Source organism: Eupeodes corollae, chromosome 1 (genome assembly GCF_945859685.1).
Source record: "Eupeodes corollae chromosome 1, idEupCoro1.1, whole genome shotgun sequence".
NCBI classification, from domain to species: Eukaryota; Metazoa; Arthropoda; class Insecta; order Diptera; family Syrphidae; genus Eupeodes; species Eupeodes corollae.
The window spans coordinates 181,499,132-181,525,129 of record NC_079147.1 but is presented as its reverse complement, the minus strand read 5'-3'; the positions used below and the strand labels follow the sequence as shown (position 1 = coordinate 181,525,129).

The 25,998-nt window shown below is 29.5% G+C and overlaps 2 protein-coding genes across 3 annotated transcripts in view; one reads left to right on the top strand and one right to left on the bottom strand.

The window, feature by feature from the left end:
• The window catches only part of LOC129941545 (PRL-1 phosphatase), a 141,746-nt gene that overhangs the window by 103,502 nt on the left and 12,246 nt on the right, over positions 1-25,998 (top strand). The window contains exons 1-2 of one of the 2 annotated variants that reach the window (XM_056050217.1): positions 3,040-4,670; positions 25,234-25,311. The gene's annotated coding sequence lies outside the window, so the exon portion shown is untranslated. Of the gene's footprint in view, positions 1-3,039; positions 4,671-25,233; positions 25,312-25,998 lie in introns of those variants that run through there. The other variant, XM_056050218.1, reaches the window with a different exon arrangement.
• On the bottom strand, positions 19,233-21,338 carry LOC129947516 (uncharacterized protein K02A2.6-like). Its single transcript, XM_056058108.1, has one exon. The coding sequence runs from the start codon at positions 21,276-21,278 to the stop codon at positions 19,233-19,235; it is 2,046 nt and encodes a 681-aa protein (XP_055914083.1). The 5' UTR covers positions 21,279-21,338.

Here is a 25,998-nt window from a genome sequence, read left to right as displayed (position 1 = left end):
CCCCAAATATCCACAAAATACCACTTAAACCTTGTTCATTGATAACTTACTTTTCGAAGTACTTAAAATTAAAATGTTGCTTATTGCTGTTGTACTTGTATTTGAAAACTAACGACAAACAACTGAACTAACATTCAACTCCTCTATCATTTCAGTTTCTTATTAATTTATTTGAAGTCTATTTGTATCTAAGTTTCATATCAACTCATAAGATTCTAACAAATAAAGCTCCAATATCTTTTCTTTCTTATTTACTATTACTATTCTAATGTACTCATAGCTACCTATGCCTACCCCTCAATTTTTTTTTAAATTCATATGTTATACATTATATCTTTGTTTCTATTTTTATTCAAGCTGAAAGCCACCACATTTTCCAATAGAAAATTGATAAGTGTTTAAATATGGATTTATGGTTTTGAAATTTGTAAAAATTTGTCTACCTAACGATATTATGTCATAATATTTGTATATAGGTAATTTCACAGCAACCTAAATATTCTGCTAGTATGAACATTAAAAAGAACATAGTTTTCAAAAACAAGAATAGCACTTAAATAATTCTTAAATAAATATTTATCCTTCAAAGTTTTTTTAAGGTATTTTAACAAGAAAAAGTAAGCAAGTTTCTTTTATGTCTTAAAATTAGAATATCTACAAAAATTACTTTGTAGTTGTTTTTTTTTTTTGCAAAACCGCTCATATCTTAAAATTAAACCAGAAAAACTCTTTTCAAATCGTCTACAATTTTTTGCTTGCTTGAAAAAATAACATACATAGATTAAAATAAAGAGAACCATATGATTGGGTTATTTTTATAAAATGATGTTTAAAGTAATAAAAAGCTTTTTTTTTGTCTTCTATGTATTAGAAGAGAGTTTAGGCAATTCTCTCTTTTCTTATTCAATAAATTATTGTTGATAGAAATTTTGAATTTATTCGGTTTTTGTTTAAGATATAGTCTGGGATGTTCCAGTGTTTTCTTAAAAACGACATTAGTTGACGAAAGGGAAGAACTAGCAGACTTAATTTCTGAGTCCTTGTGCTGATAGTGAAAAATCCTTATTTGAACTCTTTAAAAGGTATAAGTCACTAAGGCTAAGTAACCAACAAAATATACAGGGTTATCCATTTTGCGGTTTGAAAAGTAAACGTTAAAAACGCAAAATATTCTGTTTATGATATTTCTTTATTATTACAATGTTTGAACGTTGACATTATGCCATTTAAATAACCACCACGCTAAGCACCGATTCTTTTGAGGTAATATTCTACCAATTTTCGACACATATTGGGCGATATCTCAGCCATAACTTGACAAATGTTGGTTTTAAAGGAATCAAGAGTTAAAGGTTTATCTGCATAAACACGATCTTTCGCGTAGCCCCACAAAAAAAGTCCAGCGATGTCAAACCGCATGATCTTGGTGCCAGTTAATTTCGCCATGTCGAGAAATTACGCGGTAAGGAAATGTCTCTTTCAATAAAGCCATATTCGCTCGAGTTGTGTGGCATGTGGCATCGTCCTGTTAAAACCACACATTCGCCAATCTTATTCTTCAATGGCAGACAAAACAAAATCCTGACCATAACGCTCCGAATTGACAGTGACACTCGTTCCATAGTCATTTTCAAAGTAGCAAGGTTCAATCACACCTCCAAAGACACCTCTTTGGTCTTTGGAGGTGTGATTGGTCACTAGCAGTGACTTTTTGTGGATTTAATTTCTTGAGGACTCTCAGAAATACGACAATTTAGTTTATTAACGTACTAATTGAGTGAGAAAAGTGCTTTGTCCCTGAACAAAATTTTGTTCGAAAAATCGCCGTTCACCGCCTTTTGTTCAGGCACCCATTCGACATATCTACTACGTTGTGAAAGGTCAGCTGGCTACAGTTGTTGTGTGATCTGGATGTAGGTGTAGATCCAAATGAAAAATACACCATAATGTGCCGTAATATAATCCTAATTCCTAAAAACTACGAGGAATTGACACATTCGGCAACACTTTCACTTACAGCAGCACCATTTTCAGTGATGAAACGATGATACACATGCCTTACAATACTTGTAACCAATCCAGTGTCTTCAAAATTCTTCACAATTTTGGCAATTGCTGGCTTCGTTGGACGATTTTGTGAACCATAATCTCCTCTTAAAGCATATGTGGCAGAATCAAAATGTTTGTAGTAAGTTTTAACAATTTTGTGCGTTGTTCGATAGTTAAGTGATGCATTTTCGTAAATTTCAGACTTTCAACGGATTTTTTTTTAACAATTTAGTTTGACAGATAACTGACTACAACCCTATACTTTTGAAAATGCAAAATGGATACCTGCATCGAAAAGATTTTGAGAAATAGCTACCGGTCGTATATTTTTCATACTTTCAATAATTTCTTGTGCTATGCAACATCATACAATTTTGTTGAACCGATTTTTCTTCTCGTAGTGACTTTTTGTTTCTCCAAAACTAAAATAAATTATTAACACCAAGCTAAAATTTTCAGTTTTAAAATAAAACAAAATTGGATACATTTCTCTACAAAAAAACACCCTGTATTAGTTAAAAGCAATGACCTCAACTTAAAAAAAAAGAGTCCAATTTAAGAGAAAAAAAGCTTTCTCTCATTACAAACAAAACTCGACAAACTGAGCGAAAAACAAGTTTCTCCCCAACAACAAGTCTATAAAGTTATTACCTCGTCATCAACTTAAATAAGAAGGAATTTAAAAGCTTTTTTGTCACAATCTCTCTTCTCTCTGAAAAGCGACTACAAGGAAAACAACAACAACAACGTCAAGTCGACGGACAACGACAACGTTGACGACGACACGCCACAAGCACAACACATTTCAAAAATACTCCTCGGCTAGTAACAAACGAAATTTTTTATCCCATCAGTCGCCATCAAATGATGAAACTGTCTTGTCGCGTTTATTCGCTGAATGTTGTACTTGATCAACGTCTTAGAATTGACACCTGTCGATATCTTATCGAGATTCTATCACGCCGTCTAGCAGGGGAATAAATTCCCTCCGCAATCATAAATTTTCAATTGAAAAAGAAAAGTGAAGAAAAATTCCTTCAAAATCTCGAAAATCATAGAAAGATACAACATTTTGGCATAAATTACCTGTTTTAAAAAAATTAAGTTTGCCATCGGAAAAATTATAACACACTCCTAAAAAAGTGAAAGTTTATTAGTTTATTTTTTTTTCGCTCGTGTTGTGTCTTCGATACGTGGCCTAAATAAATCCAATCCGATCCTAATTGGTCAACATAAAAGTATCTACGAAAAGAAGGAGAATACTTATTCTGTTTTTTTAAAAGTCAAACTCACGCCTGTAAATTTATTTTTAAAAAACTTGTTTTTTCATTCTTAAATTTGTTTAAAAAAAAATAAAAGTCTAAACAATTTTATTCAACAAATTGGTGTTAATAAAGCTCTCAGCGTTGTTGATTTTATACTTTATTGTGTGGATATCATCTTGATGCAATAAATTCTTTGAATTAAATAAAATATCAAAAAGTATCTTCAACTCAATCTTTTATTTTTACTGCTCAACAACGAAAACGAGCGACGTCGACCACGACAATTTCTTCTGCTAACGAACGTGTGCTGCCTGCCTGTGCCGCTTTATTTTTATCTCTCAAGTTCAAGTGGATGACCTCGCTTTTGTTGGCGGTCTCTTACTCGTCTCCTCATTTATATTTAAATTATATTTAAACAACAAAAAGTAAATGCCTTGCCGGTTACACTAAGATAGTGTGTATTTTTCCATCTCAAATTAAATGCATTAAATTTATAAACAACATTAACCAAAAGAACAGTGGATATAGTTCCTAAATTTTAAACAGTTTATTTTATTATTACAAAACCATAAGTTCTGTGATAACTTTGCAAACAAAAAATTTAAAAAAATATATTTTTTTACAACCATTTTGATTTTGCACAACAAATATAAACATTTTGGTATAAAAATACAAAACAAAGGAAAATATATATTTTAGACATCAAAAAACAAAATAAAATAAAAACGCCCACTCGAAATTTTCTTCTTCCATTATAACAACCCTCGGTGTTTAAAAATTAAACCACCAACAACATCAACAACAATAAAAATGAAAATAATTTAACAAAAATTTAAACAAATAAAAAAATACTGACAAAAAAAACCTTATATAAATAATTGTTTATATATTTGCTATATACAAATTAAAAAAGTGCTTTTTTTCTTCCTTTTTTTTAATTTCTTTCTTTAAACAAACAAATAAAGAAGAATTAAAAATCACTCAGTGTACATTAGTATAATAGTAGGAGAGAACTAGTGAAGACTGACAAAACAAAAACCAAGTTAATCGAATATAAGCAGATACAAAAAAAAATATAATAATATAAAATTATTACAAATAATTAATGTTTTTATTTTTAATACTTAATTAAAAAGAATATCAGTGTGTGTGAATTAATTTTTCATTGTTTGTTCTTCTTTGTATAAAGTAAGAAAAATATATAAATATTTATATATTTGAGTACAAAATAAAATATAAAAACATTAAAAATCAACTATATTTTTGGATAATTTTTTTCTACCTTGAATATAAATAAATAAGAATGTTTAAAGTTATCACCAACGTTTGAAAGGAATAAAAATTATATATTTTTCGGTGAGTTGAGATTTTTTAAACAATTGATTATATATACATTTAATGTTGTTTTTTTTATACAAAAATACCATTAAAATTAAGTCTGTTCACAGCTGTTTATACACTCCATGCCAACTGAATACGCGCACGCGTTTTTAAAAATACTAACTTAATTTATTTCCAAATATAAGTGGTTTTGTTAAGCTAAGATGTTAAGAAAAGAATTAGAGAAAAGGATGTTATACGACCCACACTGACAATTTCTATCTTTCGATTTTTGATTTTTGTAAAACTTCAACAAAATATAAAAGCAAGGTTTTGTGTAAAATGAAAAAATAAATTGAAATCAATATCTTTCCTTATTTTCATAATACTTGGTCGAAAACCACCTTTTTTTTTTTTTTGTTATTCTTGCAGGTTTTCGTGTTTTGTAAAAAAGTTTCAATTGAATTTTTCCAAATTTCTAAAAAAATGACTTTCAGTTAGAAACAATATTTTCCATTTGATAAAATAAGTTTGTTTCAAGATCAGTTTTTGTTACCGAGGTTTTTGTTTGAAAACCAATTTTTATCAATTTTAGCAGCATTTTTTTAAAGCTTTTATTTCTTCTTAAAATAAATACCGATTGGATTTTTGTAAGAACGTACGATTATAACAAAATATTTCATAAAATTAAATAATTTTGAAGTCAATCATCCATTCTCGAAATATTTAAATTCGAAAATCAATTTTAACCAATATTTTGTTGCCTTTTTTTGGAGATTCTTATTTTCTTTATTAAAAACAAAAACTTACCGTAACAAAATATTCTGTACAAATAAAATTAGTTTGAAAGCAAAATCTTTGATTTTCGAAAAGTTATTTGAGTCGAAACACAATTTTAACAACTTTTAGTAGGTGTTTTGTAAAAATCACCTTGGTTTTTCTCAAAATTTGATTAGATGTTCAAAATGGTATTCTTTTGCAGTTAACACATTGATTCATATCGATTTCAACAAAAAAGAGGCTGGGATGCGACACACACTGATAACTCTCCATCCTGTCTGTCGATTTGTCTTGCTTAAAATTTTGTTAGTTGAATTATTTAAAAAAATTTAAATTTACCAAAACATTTTTTTTCATATCAAGAAATAGTTTAGTTTGTAAATCTAGTTTTGTTAAAGTCGAAAACAAATGTTTACCAATTTTAGTAGCATTTCTTCAATTTTTATAAATTGGATGAATAAAATTAATTTGAAAGATATCAAGAACTATTTTTTTTATGAAAAAAAAAACGGACTGTTGGATTTTATAAAATAAAAAACTACTGAACATCGAACACAATATTTTCTGTTAAATAAAAAACGTTTCAAGGCAATATTTTTAAATTTTTGAAAAGCTATTTGAGACGAAAGTAAGTCTTTAACAGATTTTAGCAATATATTTTTTAGCTTTTAGGTTAGGTTTGTAAAAAAAACTGTCAATTAGATTTTTCTCAAAATTTTACTCAATGTTGAAAACAATTTTTTTTAAAAGATAAAAGTAGTTTTAAGCAAGTATCTCAAAGTTTTGAAAACATATTTGAGTCGAAAATTAATTTTTACCAACTTTTATTAATTTTTTGTAAAAAAAACTGTCAATTAGATTTTTCTCAAAATTTTTCCGAATGTTGAAAACAATATTTCTTGTAAGCACAAATTAGCTGGAAGCCATAATCTCAAATTTTTGAAAAGATATTTGTGTCGAAAATTAACAACTTTGAGATATGTTCTTTTTAAGGTTTTTATTTTTTATAAAAAAAAATGGCAATTTAATTGTTCTCAAAGTTTAACCAGATGGTAAAAACATTATTTTTGGTTACACAAAATTATTTTGGAGTTGAAATGATTTTTAATTCGTAAAATTTTCTTGGTTTTTTGATTTACAAAAAAACTCTTAATTTGATTTTTTTTCCAAAAAAATATACTGCTTTGGTATCACTTTACAATACATAACATAAAATTTAATTCAAGTCTCTAAATTTATTGGTTCGTGAGATATGAAGACAAATCGGACCCATTACAATAACTTCCTATGTTAAAAATGTCTGATTTTGAAAAGGTTTTTTAACCCATCGACATCGTAGCCAAACTTAAATGGAATTTTGCAAATTACAGCAAACACAAAATTTAAACAAAAATTTATCGATTTAAAGAATATTTTTAAAACGAATAAGTAAAGAACAGTGACCAAAGAGAAGTGAAACTAAAAATATTAATTTAAATATCGGAAATGGTTTTTAAACAAAAGGGAGTTTTCGACAAACGGAAAAATCCATCGCATTTGTGTTGTTTTTAGTTGGAAATAAACTACAATTTAAAAGCCAATAACCTGCGACAAATTTTGGGAGTGTAGCCCAAAATCACGGTGTTGCATCTTTTCACGGAAAAAGCAAATCAACTGTCTGTAGCGTAATACATCAAGTGTCGAATATTATCATTGATGAATTTCTCTAACACCATATTCTAGGCACAAAATTGTTTGCAACATTTTTCTCAAGCACGTGAAGTTGGATGTTTTTAGGCTACTATGATAGATACTTATTTACCAATTATTTTCAGTTCATATTTGATCTTATTAAACACACTCTGAGATATAAATTGTTATTTTTCAAAATACTTTTTACTTACTTTACTTTTACTTTTTATTTTTCAAATAAAGTCTGAAAAATATAAAAGTCTTTACACTTTGCAAATTTTGTGAAACACTTTGCACTTCGCAGAGTATTATTTTCATTGCAAAGTTGCAAAGAGAAAAGTGTTTGGTGGAAAAGTACCCTGAATTAATTTTAACTTAATAAAATTTGGACAATTTTCAAGAAAGAAAGTTTTAAGAAAATATCAGGATAATTTATATTTAATTTGTTTTCATGGTTTGCATTTTGTTAACAAAAGATGAATGAAATAAGGACTGAATGAAAGGGGTTCGTCCGTAGATTATGATCTTGGGCTTTCTGCAAAATAAAAAAGAAATATTGCAGCTTATAAGAATTTTTGTATAATTAAACAAAATATACACGTCATCAATACAACTCGACGACTACTGCCAGATAACTCAAAGATCGATTTTAAGCTAAGCAACGTTAAAAACCAGAAAAGTAAGACTTGTATTTTCTTACCTTTATCGTTTTTAAAGAATTGTCAGGTATTACTACAATTGATAAGGAGTCGCTTAAAAATTAATAAAAAATATCAAAAAATATATTTTTTTTCAAACACACACAAGTGATTAAATTAGCAAAAATAATTTTAAATAATTGTTATTGGCGCAAAGTTTCGAACAACCTATTGTTAAGGGTTTAACAATTTACTAGTTATCAAAATGATAAATATTTATCAATATACAAATTGACTCCAAAATGTTAAACCTTTCTTCTCGTTTTGGAAACTAGTAAATTGCTTATTGCTTTTTGTTAAAAACGAGTAACCAAACATATCTAAAAAGTGACAGTTCGTGAAAATAAACAAAGCAAATATTTTAAAACGGACATATTCATTGGAATTCTCTATTGTTGACTGGAAAATTTCATATTTTATAAGAATTATTGTACAGATTTAGGATGGATTTAGCAAATTTTCTTTGTTTAAAAAAATTCTGTGATTTTATTTTTAGCAAATTGTTAAGAGATAGTAAGAGTTTAAAAATGTTTAAAATTAGGTAAATCATCTTTTAAGCTTAGTTAATTGCTAGAAATGGCTTATAAATGTTAGTAAATCGTTTAATATTTTACGCCATTCTCTCGAAATAGTTAGAGTTCATCTTGAGTTTTAAAATGGCCAGTGTTTTGTATGTTGGATACATTCCTACGAACACATCTCCGAACATCAAAGAGGTATTAAACTTTACAAAATCTAAATGAATAACTGGAAATTTGATTGATGAAAGTCTAATCTCTATTCGCAGCAGAATTTTGCTTTATCTTTTTTCTGCAGTGATTCTTCTGTGGATGTTATGAATTGTACAACTATTTCAATACAAATGTCGTTAATTGGAAATTATAGGTTTAAAACTTCATCAAAATCGTTTAAGTCGTTTCAAAAAAATATTGAAAACTTGTATGAGTGTATGAGATTAAATAAAAATTCGAGCTTTCACCGAGAAAATTAAAAGGGTCAATAGCTTGAGTTCGTTAAGATTGTTGATGAAACTATTATTTTGAACTTTTCAATCAACACAGGGCTTGCTGTCATTTTCGGCTTTTGTGTTTTTGTTTGCAATATGTTATGAGTTTTTTAAATGTCAGCGTTACTAAATAGAAATCACAAAATGAATAACTCTTCAATAAAAAATATTAAATTTAAGTTACAATTTTATTTAAATTGAACGTATTTTAATGGATATCAACATTGCATAATTTTAAATATAAAAAATGGTGAAATTTTGAAAATGATTATTTTAAAAGAAAATTACCAAAAGTTGCGAAATTATAAAAAAAAACAATGAGAACATACAAACCTAGGGTTTTTTTATGAGTAATATATTTAAACAATTTCTATGTAATAAAAAATTGAAAATCAAATTAGCGCAATTTGTGTTTATTACTTTTGAAAAAAAAACACAATACCCTGCAACTAAGTTTAGATCAAATCACAATTTCATTGTTTCACTGTTCAGTTTTTAAGTTCCACGCTATTGATGAGTAGCAATTAATTTTTTCCGGGAATTTTTTTCCTCGGTATTATGCAAATAAATTGTAAATAACATGACGTTGTTTTAGAATTTACTTAATCAAAATAATCAATTAAAAAAGTATATGTTATATGCACAAAGGGTGTTCCAAAATTAACTCAAGATTTTATTTGCTTTATAGATTGTAGTAAGGTGCCATTTATTGCTTTTGGTTTCAAAAATAGTATTTGCAAAAATTGTATCAAAATGAGTACTGTGATTTCATATAGAATGTAAACAAAAGTCTTCGAAAAGCAGCTGAAATAACCAGATTTTAGTACCTTTGAAAGTGAAGGTTCATTGAAAAGTTGAAATTAATTTTGTAAATTTTATAATATCTTGACATTATGCACACAATCGTAGAAATAGTTTGTTGACATTATAACCTTCCTTCATTTTAAATATACAAAATGTTCAGGAACTCGTATTACTTTTTTTTAAGCAGAAAAACACGCAATCTTACAGCGACAGAGATAATAAATATTTAGGGCTTGAGTAAATAATTTGTTGTTTATTTTTGGTGATTATTTTCCGGTGTGATAAATTTACTCATATGATGTGTACTGAATGTGCTGAAATTGTATTCGACATGCGATACAAAATAATAGATACCTATTTATGGGCGGGGATTTTTCTTAGAAGTTTCCATAAATATGTACTTATTTACTGTTTAGCTAAAAAACAAACAACAATATTTACGTAATTTTAGTACAGATTACAGATTTGAATAAAAATAATTCATTTGGAATTGTTGGAACGCGACTCTGATGAGATGCGATGTGGATTAATAAAAAACTTAAAATTATTGCAATTCAAAATTATTGTAACTCTGGCACTGAACGTTATTGTGATAAGTCACAATATATTAAGTGATGACAGTTGAAGCACTTGGAATAAAAATGTCACTTTAATAAATAACACTTTTACACAAAACTTTAAATCAAATTGTGTACTAAATGAAGTTCAGATTGCAGTTGAATGCGAAAAAATTATTAGCTGACCAGCGTTTTTGACATGAGTAAACATAAATTGAGAACAGGGAGTATTTTTCTTGATTAACTTTCCCGTCAACTTAACAATAAAGTTGCCTAAACTGAATAAACCTTCTTTTTGCTTTGCCATTCTATTTTTCATTTTACACCAAAACCAATATGCAAGTGTCAATCGAATGTTCCTAGCTCAGGACTAAGTGAAAAACAAACCTGACGTTTAAAATGTCACTTTCAGATTAAACTGCAAACTTACACGACATTTTATTCACAATGACAATTTCATTGCATTCCACACATAAAATAAATTGAATAAATTAGTTTAAAATAAAATATTTTCACCGGATGCCAACCATATTTTTGTATGTTAGTCACTTGAATGTCGTCGCCTTGCTCATATTTTTATTTAATTTATTTTCTTCTTTCATTAGCATAAGTAGATTTACAGCGATAATATGAATGGGCATTCATTTATCCAACCATAATACGCTTATATACGACGAGTAGCTCCTAATAAAGTCATGTGCGCCATCATCCAACAATTGAGCATGATGATAAGTGGATTCAATTCATTCAGCTTTTCTTTATATGTACTTTTTTTTTAAAACATTATATGGTTATTTATCCAGCATGAGCACAGAGAAAACATGTTGATCGATTGAGGTTAACAACTTTAGTGGTTTTATGACGTTATAAGATGGCAAATTTAATTTGAATCTACTTTTATATATAGTGAAATATAATCTGTTCATTTTGTTTGTCACTTTTCTTACGTCAATTATTGGACGAATGACGTCAAAATTAAATAGTTTGTAATTTAAGCTGTTTTTATTTTTGAATGACAAATGACAGAAACGAAAACTTCATTGTGAATAGAACTTTCATTGATCATGTTTCATCATGTTCTGTTCTGTCACTGTCACTGCTACTTTAAACTTGAATGAATATTGTTTTTTTTTTATCTAATTAAATGTATATATATCTTTTGACAAAATATTAACCATCTACCGGCTAGAAAAAATTATTTTGAAATTCAAGGTTAGTAGGTTATTGAATTCAATTCACAATTGAGTAAGTGATATTTTAAACGTCATCATCGATGAATTTAAATCACAATAGGATTTTTCTTATTTAAATTTTGTATTTATTCATCAAATTGAATAATCAAGTAGTGAACAAATTTAAATACATTTGGTAAGAATATTATTTGAACAGAAATTGTTCTATTTTTATAAACGTGTTTTTTTCAGTTTTTTCTTTCATTTGAAACACGCGCTTGTATTTGATATTTTTGAGAAGTTTCATAAAATATTCATTGGTTGAAGTGAATTCTGTTGTAATAATTTAGAATTATTATTATGTGAGTCTCGTTCGAAGTTAATATTCATGGTCTTTACGTTAATTTTACACCAAAAATGGTTAAAAACAATTCGTTCTTATCGCAGGTGAATTTTTAATTAATCATGCGACACAGTGAGGTTTTGACGAATAGAATAAGCTACATAAATTATCCACATCTGTAAAGTTTGAAGGATTAAAAAAAAATGAGTTCAATTGAACTACATTTTGAAATATTTCAGATTTGGAAAATTTAAAAAAATTAGTAATGAACTATTAGTGTCGCAAATAAAGAAAGAAAAAGAAAAACATTTCGATGAATTGAAATTCTCCAAACAGCAACATTTTACAAAGTACCGTAGACCCTATTGTAATTATTTTTCTTACAGAGGTGCAAAAGCTTTATCCACTTTCTAGCTATAATTTAACTTAAACTCACAAGCTAGTTTTTGACTTATATGAATAAAAAAAGATTTCGTTTCTAAGCCAGTTATTGACTTAGGAATTTAAAAATATAAATCACGAGCTATACAAAACGTTACTTTAAAGGTTGTGAATTAAATGTTATAAATTCATAACTTACTTATGAATTCAAATTTTTTAGTTCACAAGTCATCTACAAACTTATGACTCATTGATGTCATAATTCAAAAATTACCAACTCTGGTTTCGAAAGAAGATAATCATTTCTCTAACAATGCCTTTTTTTACTCTGGAAACACCATAGTTATGAGTTGTCGTGTCAATCTAAAATACTTCAGTCCTGCTATGTAACAATTCTCCAGTAATTTTGCCATGACAAAACTTCTCAATGCAAGTGTAGACTTTTGGACGGCAGATTTTTCCGAAAAAAAAACAAAAATCTTTTAATTACCAGTCAAATATCTAAACCCAAGTACTTGAAAATAAAATACACTTTTCTAAGTACATTTAGTAAGTACTTTAATATTTTCAAGTACATTTTCAAATACTTTCAAGTACAGAATCATTGTGCAGGTTCAAACAACTTGGACTTCATTTGCAGTCAACTTCATTCTTTGAACGTAAATTTTGACCAAGGGAAGTAGTTAGTTTTTTAAGTGTCATAAATTTCAAATTCAGAACATTCTTCACAAACCTCTACTTTAAGTTTATGGTACAAAAACTACCACAATCATTATTGTCTACAGAACACTCCTCAGCAAGTTATAAGTCCATCAAGATTTGTGTATTGTTTGTAAGGAAATATTACTTATTTCTTTTCCAAATTATCAGGAAGCTTTTTACAGAAAACATTAAATGTCGTTGTGCAAAAAATAAATAAATCATAGAGTAATAAAGTTCAGCTTTCAGTTGAATGAAAAAACATCATCAATTGTCATTTTGACATAAGTTGACTTGACTTGATAGTTAGAGAGATTTTTCTTGACTAATTTTCCAGTCAAATAAAGGCAACTTTATTGGAAGCAATTTTTTGGCTTCAGATTTAAGAAACTTGCCTTACTTTCAAGTCCCTTATGCCGTCTGAACCTGCCCATTCGTTGAGAGGTTTCATGTTGGTAGTTCTGGCATTTGACACTTGTCAAGCTCAACTGTCATCTGCAGTGTCATAATATTGGTTAGATGCTTGTCTGTTTTCTCTCTCACTTTTCGACCAATATTTTTTCTTACTCGGTGGGGATGCAAACCAACAAAATTGTGGCATTTGGGTTACAGGAAGCACCACAAGTGACGAAGAGTTAACGTTGCATCCAAGCTGTTTTATTGTAAACGTGTCATTAGTCATTAGAAGTTTCTTGGCCGCGTAATTTCACTTCTGACGATTTCCCGAATATTTTGGGCATTATTTTTATTGAAAAAAGTATTGTGCTTCTGCTTACGGGCTACAAGAAAAGTCAATGATCGTCTGATAGTTCAAGAAATTGATCTAGTAACGTGATTTGCTAAGACTTCGCAGAATGGAAATTCATACTTTTTCAATTGAAATAATTTTTCGGTATTCATCAATGATTCCGCTCAAATCGTAATCACTTTTGTTTAATCATTCAAACGACCAAAAATGGTTTAATAATTCCCTGCTGACTCAGCAGTATTAAAAATATGAAATTATTTAGCATTTATAATTCCAGGCAGGTTCAACATTTTTACGAGCTCTTTCATGAGATAAATCTTTGGTTTTGTGTACGGAATACCTTCAAATGAATTAGATCTTTAAAATGCGACCGATCAAATTTTTGTGAGCTTTGTCTCAAAACTATTTTGCGTACCAAAACTAGCAAAAGCTCAAAATTATGAGATCTGTGACTGAAGTTAAGCATTTCCAATACAACCTAATATATAAACATCCATTATTATTTCTTTTATTCCTTTTAACTTTTCGATTAAGTTCTTCCAAAATTGTAAAAAAATCGATCTTAACACCACATCCCCATCAAGTGAAACACAAAATGTTTGCTAATATTAAAAAAATAATATGACAGCTAACAATTATGTAGATATAATAACGAATGGGTAGGATTGTCAAGCTGGAGGTCTTGGGTTTTATCCTTGACTATATCCCGATTATTGCCTCTTGTGAAGAATTGGCAAATATTTCAAGAGTAATTCTTGTGCTAAAAAGTGCTTTCTTAATTAAGCCTTTCGGATTTGGCATAAAAACAGTAGGTCCCCTCAATCCCTGAAATGACTCGCACTCAAGAATAATTGAAAGTTGTAAGTAACTTTAGACCCTCGTTCTTAACGTACTGTTGCGCCACCTTATGAATTTATTCATAAAACTATGTGCCGCAAAAAGTTGGAATGCCATTTGACTGCAAAACTGGAAATCCGCAAAACTACAAGAGGCAAGTTCACTTATAGTTCAAGAATGCTGCCTGGACTGCATTTATTTATTGTAGTTTTTAAAAGATCACTGAGCCAAGTCAAGGTATCCAGACTCTAAATAAAACCTAACATCATCACATAATTACTAGTATAAATATTCAAAACATTAATTTCCATTGGGCAGAGAAATAAAATCAATTTTATATGGCAAATTTATTTTGAATTTTATTAAATCGCGCACATTTATTGGTCTTGCTTGCACTTTTATTGCTTTAAGGTTAACTTATCTCCATGTTCATTGTAATGATGCACATCAGAGCAGTCGCAGTTTGTATATAACTAACTGTTTATAACAATTTACAATCATATAATAATTTAAATATTAAATGATGAAAAAATGCACAGTAAATTGACTGCCAATTAGTTTTGTCATTGACATTTTGGTTTTCAATTAAAAAAAAGTGGGAAATAGTTAACTCGTAGCAAATTGGTGGAAAGAGTTAAATTTAGTTTTTTTTTTGAACAAAGAAATATTGATCTCAAAAAGTGTTCAAAACCTCACATTTAGAAAATGACACTTGGTCTAAAATTTATTTTTAAAAATGTTGTATCTTTTCTGTTAAAAATAAACGCGAACAAAATCAACATCGAAGACGAATTCCAAATTGCTAATGTTTTTTTTTTTTAAATCTGTTTCATGTCAATTAACATTTTCCACAAAAATGTTTGCCAAAATAAAATTATCACCACCATCTTCATCATCATCATCTGATCTGATCCGAGACACGACCGACAATTTTGAGTTTAAATATTTGTATCGCGTAGATAGATTTTGGCTCCCAATAGAAACATCGCAAAAAAGTATTTTAAAGCAAAATGTCTTCAAATCTCTATTTCAAAATCACAGAAACAAAAACATACTGAAAACTGAAATATTTTCTCCTCTATATACGTTATACAAGTCAATAGCAATTATCGGTGTGGTTATGAGATTCACATGTCTGATACTCTATTTGATGATGATGATAATGGAGGGTCTGAGTGTAAGTGGAAGGCAGCAGGCATTCAAATTTGGGACAAGTTAATTTCGATTAATTGATCTAAATGTCAAATGAGGTCATGTGGTGTCGAACAAATAGGTCAAAATGGCATTTATTTTTAGCTATGATTATTCAATTGAATTGAAAGTGAAATGTGTTTTTGTTTTTGTATTTTTGTTTTTTTTTTTGCTATATGGTTTCTTGTTAACAAGTGGCCAAGGTTAAATCAATTGAAGTAGATAGAAGGTAGTAATTGGATGAATGATTTTATTGACTAAAAATTAATGATTGAAAGTTATGCGATGATACTAGGGTGTGTTCGGAATTTTAATTGATATAAAGATACTAAAAGGCCTGAAATAAATGGTCAAGAATTTTAAAAATAGTTTTCCATAGAAGTGTAGTTAAAACCAATACTAAACTTGAACATTGTCTATTTTCAATAATTATCACTTCAAGAGTTTAAGTACCATTTTCATGTCAATAATAATTCGAGCATTAGTAAAGGAGCAGAGAGTTTGGAAGTAGGTTTGGGTGGACATTTGTTTTGATTTCCTGACGATTTCGATGAAATTCTCATAGTATGGTAAACGCATTCGCGTAGTACGGCTTAAGAACACTAAGTGTCAAACTCTCTTCTGTTATTTTACTTTACATTCGACCACCTTTGGTTAAAAAACGTACATATTTTAGTTAATCTTTGACGCACTCTAACTCAGGACATTTGCAGACAATTTTTTTATAAAGTTCTTAAATTCAAATAAAACTCGATCTAGAAATTATTTGTTTCTTTTTGGAACTTCGTGTTTGAACATTTTTATGAGTTCAGTATTTCTTCTTTTTCGTGAAAATTCTTCTAGGTGTATTGTCTACTTTTTTGTGGTTTCTTTTTATTGCAAACAAATGTGTTTTTAGCAGATTTCACACACATAGTTCAAAACGTAAGGTCTATGAAAAAATTGTATTTAAAGTAATATTTTCTTAAATATTTTTTGAAATGCACATGTTCGTATTTAAAGAGCTGATGAATCTGGTTATATTATAATGTCCTTATGGTCTGATATATTCCAAAAGCTGTTCAAATCTTAAAATTAAGTGAGGAATTAGAAACATTGTTGTATAACAAAGTTCGGATATCCTAAATCACAACATTTTTGAGGTCTAATAAATCGAATTTCGAACTAAAACTAAAATCTAATTAAAATTTCTAATGATTAAGAATCGAGTTCTTATATTTAAAAAAAAAAACAAGTTTTAGAGATTAAAACTTTGTGAAGAAATTTGCCCATAAATTAAAGTTTTTTTTTAGTAGCTTTAAAATATGTTTCAGACTTAAAAACAAAACTAATAAAGATAAAAAGTGCGGAAATGTCAGTGTTCTTTTGATTTTTGGCCAATCATTTTTTGGTGATCATTCTTAAAAAAAATATGCGGCAGTCCACAGAAATATTGATTTTACAAGATACATTTTAAATTTAATAAGATGACTGTGATACGAGATAAATGATAAGTCAACGACGGATGATAATCAACTGGCTTTATTAAATGTGTATGTCCTATAACATAGTACATAGGCTAAGTGTTACCATTTATGTAATATAATAGTACATAGTATGATATGGTATTGTTACATCTCCCTTTTTATAATTGTAGTTTGAATAGCATAATATAATACAAATAATACAAATCTTATAAAAGATACAAATAAATATAAAATATTTCAAATTGTAATTTAATTATTTAATTCATTTTTTTTTTTTTTTTTTTTTTTTTTATTCTTATTTTATTGTATATTTCAAAAATAAAAGTTATTTCCTTTTAACATTTTTAAAATATAAAGGTTAACAAAGAGAAAATAATATGAAATTCAAGTTTTATAAAAAAAATTAAAAGAAATCAAATTTTGTTGCATGGATTGTATCTTACAACAGGTTTCACTGTTCTTCCAGACCTGGTGACATATGGTTTAGAACCTAAGGTGTTCGTTGGAGCTGGTTCAACATAACTTGTAGAACTTGTTGTTGTTGTTTTATCAGCTGTTGGATCGATCATTACATCTTTTTGAGGAACGATGGTGGCTCTGGTCTTATGCAAATGACTGCTGTTTCTACGATAGATTGATCCATCGTCTGTTTGTACCATATATGAACGTGGTGTGTTAGCTGGTTTAACAACAGTGCCAGAGATCCAGTTTCGATTAGGTTGTTGAATGCGGATTTTTTCACCGGGTTGCAAGGGTTGTTTTTGGTGACTTCCTTTATCAGCATAGAACTTGCTTCTGTTCCGGGCTTCAATGAGGTTGTGTTGTACGTTTTGTACAACCTTAGGTCTAAGCGATTGTTCACTGGATGGTATATTTGTTCTGGTTCTTCGGCTCATCAAACGTTGATTGGGCGATAACAAATCGTTGCTTCGAGGTGTGTTGCGGTAGTTGAGAAGAGCAAGATAAACGTCTGACTGGTCTTTGTGGCACTTTTTAAGTAGGGATTTTGCCACCTGGACGAACCTCTCGGCAAGACCGTTGGATTTTGGATACCTCGGGCTTGAGGTCTGATGAGTAAAGTCCCATTTTTTGGCAAATGCTTTAAACTCTTTGGAGGAAAATTGGGGACCATTGTCCGATTCCAAGATAAACGGTATCCCATGGACGGCAAACATCTTTTTGAGTTGGAGTATGACTTCTGCGCTGGATGATTGCTTTAACTTAACAAAATCAAAGTAACCGGAATAGCTATCTGCAACGAGAAGATATTCATTAGTTTTAAAATAAAATATATCTACTGCAATTATCTCCCAGGGCAGCTTAGGAATCTTTTTGATAATAATTGGCTCTTTCGGTTGAGAACGTTGTTGGCTTTGACAAATACTGCAGGATTCAACGTATTTCGTGATTTCGGTCGTCATCTTGATCCAAAAAAGTTGTTCGCGTGCACTGTTGAGTGTCCGATCAATGCCAAAATGACCTTGGTGGACTTTATGCATCATCTCCTTCTTCATGTCATCTGGAACGACGACTTTGGATCCTTTGAAAAGTAGACCATCATTGCTGCTGAGCGATTCTCGAAACGTCCAATAATTTTTAATCTCGTTCGGAACGTATTGAATTGTATCAGGCCACTCAGAATTTACGTATTGCAAAACATTTTGTAGATTTTTGTCATTCTTTGTTGCTTCTTGTAGTCGTTTTTTTGTTATATCTGTTAGTTGTAGAATTTCATGCACTTCTAGCTCGTCATCTTTTTCTGTATTTTTTGGGTTGTGACAGTCACGGCTGAGTGTGTCTGCGACAGGTATATCTTTGCCATTCAAATACACTACATTTGGTTGATACTGAAGAACTTGGAGCATGATTTTTTGTAAACGCATGGGAGCGCTGTGTATAGGCTTCTTAAAAATCGTTTCCAGAGGTTTATGGTCACTTTCGATTGTAAGAGGCTTTCCGAATATTAGGTCATGGAACTTTTCACATGCAAATTTGATCGCAAGCGCTTCTTTTTCGATCTGAGGAGCTAATTTCTGTCTTTCTGTTAGTGCTTTCGATGTATACGCCACTGGCTGGTTATCTTGTAGCAATACGGCACCTGCACTCGACTGGCTGGCATCTACTTGAAGCTTTACTGGAAGATTCGGATCATAATATCTTAATAGTGGTGTTTTAGACAAAGACGACTTAAGCTTATTGAAGGATTCTTCTTGTTCTGCACTCCACTGCCATTGAGTGTCTTTTTTTAATTAATTTCGGATAAATTATGAATAAACTTACCTAAGTAAGTTGCCATACCAAGTAATCTTTGAAGTTCGGTTTTATTTGTTGGTTGCTTTAAGTTTTTTATTGACTCAATCTTTTCGGGATCTGCTGCAATTCCTTCTGATGTGATGATGTGGCCTAAAAAGCGTGCTTTTGTAGTAGCAAATATGCATTTTTGTTTATTTAATTTTATTCCTGCTTCATCAAGCTTTTTAAGCACTTTCTTTGTAAGCACATTTAATGCTTTGACATCAGGAGCATGAATTAAAACGTCATCCATCGAAACCTCTGTATTTTCACAGCCTTCTAATAAATCAGTCATGAGTTTTTGGTAGATTTCTGGGGCGGAAGCAAGACCAAACGGAACACGCAAGAACGACACTCTACCCCAAGGTGTAGCCATAGTCAGATAACCTTTCGTTCGATCTGTTACTCTGATTTGCCAAAAACCATGTTTACAATCCAAGATTGTGAAAAACTTGGAGTTTTGAACCTTTGCTGCAATCTCATCCATGGATTTAAGAGGATGAAATCTTCTTACAATATTTTTGTTTACATCGGTAGGGTCGAGGCAAATTCTTATTTTCCCTTTCTTGCGTACAATTACCATAGGTGAGGTTGTTGGAGTAGCACCTTCTGTTTTCTCTATGACACCCAATTGAATCATTCTATCGATCTCTTTCTTTACATCGTCTTGTAATGCGTGTGGTATTTTTCGGGGGGCATAATTCTCAAAGACTGGATTTTCGACTAAATCAATGTCGTAAACAAATTTTTTAATGCAACCTAACCCTTCGAACATATTTTCGTCAATTTTAAGTTCTTCTACCCGCAGTATCAACTTTAATTTCTCGCATGCACTTTTACCTAAAATTGGACAGACGGCCTTGTCAACAACTTTAAATGACAACATGTGTTTCATATTTCGCACTATACAACATAGGGATACTTCACCGAGAACACTGATTTTATCATTTGCAAATGAAACTAGCTTTTTTGTTTTTGATTGATTTAGTTTTACGTTCTTAAGTTTATCGATTACATTTTTTGGCAATACATTGCACTGAGCACCCGTGTCTAGTTTAACATTTACTTTTTTGTTTTCGATCATTATCTCTTCCATGTAATTATTTTTGTCATCTTTGTTTGTATCAACTGATAGTACTAGTAAACTATTGTTATCACTATCTTCGCTATCACTTGTTGTTTCGTTTTTAATTTCATGCACTTTTCTGTCTCGTTTTTTTGTTCTCGTTTTGCAGACCGTGGCTAGGTGACCCTTTTTTCCACACTTGTTGCAAACTTTGTTGAATGCTGGGCAGTTTTTTCGTGAGTGAGTAGTTCCACACCTTCGACAATAAAATTCATTTGCTTCTTGGTTATTTATCGGCTTCCTCGTTTTCTCGTTTTTTTTTCTGTATTTAGTAACTGCATGGACTGTTTCTTCGTTTCTATGTAATTCTTTGAGTTGACTCGCCGCTATTTCACTTGCCCTACAAATCTTAACTGTATCATCTAATGATACCTCTGCTTTTTCTAATAATTTTTCTCGAATAGCGTCACTATGGATGCTGACAACAATTTTGTCACGTATTAGGCTATCTAGCAATGTACCAAATTCGCATTTTTTAGCCTGATTTTTTATGCGCGTAAAAAAATCATCGAAAGGCTCTTCTTCGTTTTGTATCATTTTATTAAAAACGTATCTCTCAAAGGTGATACTTATTTTGGGGGCAAAATGTTCTTCGAATTTAGTAGTTAGAACGGTTAAATTTTTGCTTTCTTCTGAAGTAAGCGTGAATGAATTATAAATATCTACCGCGTCAGGTCCTAAGACAGACATAAAAGTAGCAACTTGTATTTCAGCAGGTTTTTTATTCAATTGAGACGCGGTTTCAAACCATTTATATTGTTGGAACCATTTTTTCCATGATAGAGCAACATTTTTGCTGTTTACTTCTAATGGTTTTGGAGGTTTGATATTAATACCGGATTCGTAAGTGTTATATGTGTTATTAGTAGCCATTATCGCGAATTAATTACTATTTGGTTAAAACGCGGAACTTCTGACACCATGTGATACGAGATAAATGATAAGTCAACGACGGATGATAATCAACTAGCTTTATTAAATGTGTATGTCCTATAACATAGTACATAGGCTAAGTGTTACCATTTATGTAATATAATAGTACATAGTATGATATGGTATTGTTACAATGACGATTCTAAACATACATAATTTGTTGTAAAAAAGTAGTTGCTTTATACTGCCAGAAAATAGCTCAAGACTCCACCTCAATCTAGAAAGAAGTCAAGCAAAGGCTCCAGAACTGCAACAAACATCTATTAAAAGTGAAAGTCGCCAAAATTTGGAAAACAAAATGTCCCTCTTTAAAAAAAAAACATGTAAAATCGATAAGGTTTTATCTTTATTTGGTAGCTCTACCAATGACATTATATTATGTGAAATATAACATCGTTTAAATGGGTGTCCCGACTTCTATGAGTGGCGTACATTCAAAAGGTGTTCAGTTTAAATTGCTTTGAAGCAAAAAATCACGCTGAGTTTAGGCCAGAAGAAGTTAATGATCATTGACCTATAGCGAACGCCTCCCAAAATCTTCACCAAAAAGAAACTTTATTTTGGTGCATTGGCGCCTCGTGAATTTCGTCCTTTCATTACATGAAAAATGGGCCTTATTGCTAAAGATGATTTTTAGACTAAAATTGGGATTTACGTTACAACTGCATTTTAATATTAATGTTTTATCAATTGGACGCGTTGCTGAAAGCTGTTCCTTGTCATTATGATTTGTGTTTTGTAATTATTTATAATAAGATATTTTGACAGAAAGTAAAAAGAAAAATATGGCCGCCACTAGCTGCCAAAATCGACTTGTATAGAATTTTGGAGTCGTTAGTAAATTGCTAAATATTCAGAAAATTGCTATTTAGTAAAATGTTAAGATTTTACCAAAAGATTTTGTTGAGTTTTTTATTTCTTGGTCTCCCAAAAATAACCCTAGTTTTTATATTTATCATAAAAAGAAACCCTACGGACATGTTTTCGAAGTGTATTCTCGTAATGAATTTTGAAGTATATGAAAAGAATATAGAAAACTCTTACTGAAACACCTCTCACGTCTCAGCATTTGAATGAAATTTCACACTTTTATTTTTAATTCTCTGCAATTAAGTATAATATTTAGATGTAATTTTAACAATTTCATATTTTATTGTGAATGCAATACATTTTTAAAAGTGTGTTAGGTTTTTAATACTTTTCCAAAATTTTCTCTAGAAAACTCATAAAATGTTTGAAAAAATTAATACGCAATTAAAATGATTCAATATCGATCAAAATAATATTAAGCTACATACGTAACGCAACACATTTATTTTTATTTTCTTATTTTTCTCAATTTTAAAACGAAAAACGCCGAGTATTTTTGTTTTATATTTTATGTTGTGCCATTGCAATATTTGCGGTCCGTGCCATCACATAATACAAAATTAACCAAATGTTGATTTGTTTTTATTTTGATCATTGTAAGTGGTGTGACGCACTTTGAATAATGTGTTTTTTTACATTTAAATTGAATGAAAAATAAAATTATTCACAACTTTCTGTTGTTTTATAAAAACAAACTAACGTCAACCATATCGGTAAAGTTGAAAGAACATAATGTTCGAAAAAACGTACTTCCCATTTGTTACTTTTATAATTTAAAATTTTGTTTGAAAAACAAACAAAATAAGTTGATAAATAATAAAATTATACATTTAAAGTGCAAAGGAACTGTCTATTATTAAATTTATATCTAATCTTCAAGATTTCTTAACTAACAATGAGCTGTACATTTTCGTAAAACTCATCTAAGTTGTTATCTTTTCTTTTTTTATTTTACTTTGGAAATTTATTCATTTATGTGTTTTTGAAAACCATAAAAGATTTCAAACATTTGCGGAAGCTTATTTTTAATGATGTATTATAAATTCTTAACTGATAAAATTGATAAGAACAATAATTAAAATGAAATGAACAATAGATATCACCTTATTAAAGAAGAAAAAACCATTTTTTCAAACATAAAATCGCTGCTTTTATTATTAGAAATCACTTTTTTTTGCAATATAAAGATAACATTTTCATGTCAAAAAGAGACATGTTAGTTCGTAATATAAATTAATTACTTTAATTTGCTATTTTTGAGGTTATTTTTAAAATGTTTATATGTTATACCTTACGTGCAGCGATTTCTTAAACGTTTCTAAATAGACTTAGAAGATTTTTAACACATTAACTGTGTTTTAAATTTTCAAAACTAGGTTTTAAAGAAAATTCATAGCAGAATATTTCAATAAGAACACAAAACTCATTATATCATATCAATTCAATTCCTGACGAGAACTTTGGGATTTCCCGATAACAAAAAACAAAAACACTTAAAACTCGTTTTTGACATTTTAAGACTTTTGATCTTTACTTTGACATAGTTCCAAAGAAATAAGTCTAAAGTTGTAAAATAAAAAGATCTTAGTGGGAAAACTCTTATAACCTCTCAAAAATAGTTTTATTTTATTTTTTTTTTAAATCATTCTTAAATTTTTGTGCAAAAGAAGGTTAACTGTCGTTTGTCAATACGGGCAACAGTTTTTTTTAAATTACTATATACAAATCCGTTGAGCCCGATAAGTGTCCCCTATTTGTTCTTAATGTTTTTAAAAAACTGTCATATTCTACAGGTCTCTTTCCAATTAAATGAACAGCATTGGTCCAGCCTGTCCCTTACAAAAGTGATGCATATCTTCTTTGTTCGGTTAGAAATTACCTTCCGAATTTTTTTATTAAAGCAGTGTTGGATTTATTCTAATCTGATATCCATAAAATAAATGCTGGTGTGCCGCAGGGCTCCGTCTTGTCTCCGACGCTCTTTTTTATTTGTAAAAATGATCTTTTGTATGAAACTTCTAACCCACTAAATTGTTTCGCTGATGACCGTACTTTCAGCTTTTCATATTCGTTTGTAGATTCTCGTTCTTGTTTTTCAGATATGGACTATAAACGGTATAGTATGTTAAGCTCATTAAATTTTGATCTTGACAGCATTGTCCAATAGGGATTAAAAAATCATGTAGAATTGAATGCTTTTTAAACTTAATGCTGTCTACTGTCTCAAAAGCACTTTTAACAAAGCTTTTATCTGTCCAAAACTTGAGTGAAAATGTCAGGATCAAAAATTGATAATGAAACAAAATTTATTTTATCATATGCCAAATATTGTTTATCTTTTAGTTTTTTTTAAAAGTTCAATTGACAACATTTTTTGCGAAACACCAAAACCTAAAAAAAACTGGTAAGAAAGTTTTCGACTCAAGTGTTACGAGAAGAAAGAAAGATATTGTCTTCAAATTTTCTAAAAATCGACAGTCGGAACCAAATGGGAAATTGTCAGTGTGGATTGCATCCCAGCCTCTTTATATTTATTTTCCATACCCTTGTTTTCAAAATCTTATTTTAAAATCTCAAACATTCCTCAAATTTGTTCACCTGAAAATTAATAAATTTTGACTTTTATTCCAATTGTTTTTTGTTTGTTCGTATTTCTCACCCGGAAATTTAACACCCCGTTGCGTCTAGTTAAACCCAGTTTATTATTTTTGTTTTTATTTTTTCAAAAATATTCTTCCGCCTACATAAATGAATGGCCTAATTTTTGCGTCCATTTAAAAACCATTGCAAAATAAATATTAACGACTAAATTATTTAACAGAGGAGAAAATTGATTTTTTTTCTTAAAAATTTTCTTATGGCAAAAATAATGTGTACCAAGAAATTATTTGTTATTTTCTGACGGTTTAAAAATTGTTTTTATTATTCTTCTTATATAAACAAAAATTTATATATGAACATGTGTGTACTTATCTATTTACAATAAAAATTAATATATACATTTTTGTTTTTTAATTACTTGCAGCTTGTTAGACCTGTTCCCACATCTATGGAGTTTCATCTAGACAGTGCAGAATACTGCCAAGCTCAGCACAAATAAAAAGTAAGTAGTACTTGTAGACATATGTATATAATTATATCAACCCTCTATTAAGTCGTCTATAATTAGATATTACTTTATTTCTATTTTATAAAAAGAAAACAAGAAATTGAAACAAAAACAAAACATTTTGCGTTCTTTTACAGTCGAAAGAAAGTATTTGAAAAAAAGAAATAAAGTTGTTCACTGTCGATTCTGAAACAAAAGAAAATTAAAATTTGTATTGTTAAGTTCGAAATTAAATCTAAAAGGTTTTTTTTTTTATCGAAAATAATGCCGTCAAAATGTTTATCGAAGTTATTAGTTGACAACTGCTATTATTATGAAGGAAAATAAAACATGACAGCTGTCAAAGAAATTGATTCTCATCTTTTTCATTAAAAAAAAATCCCTCAAAATAGTTAAAATTTACTCTATTATAAAAAAATACAAATAAATACTTGTATAAAAGTAGACGAATATACGATAGTAAGAACCCAATCATATACGAGATTTTGATTGTAAATTCAACGCTTTATGAGCAAAATGCTTTAAGTTAACGATCCCTATTAACAAACAAAATAGTTTGGAAACCAACCAACAAAAGAAAAATGTATTTCTAGATTTCTTTGTTGTTCCTTTTAACTTATTGCAGTCAAGTCGATCAAAGATCATTAAAGGTCAAACAAGTTCGGCACATGTAAGACATTT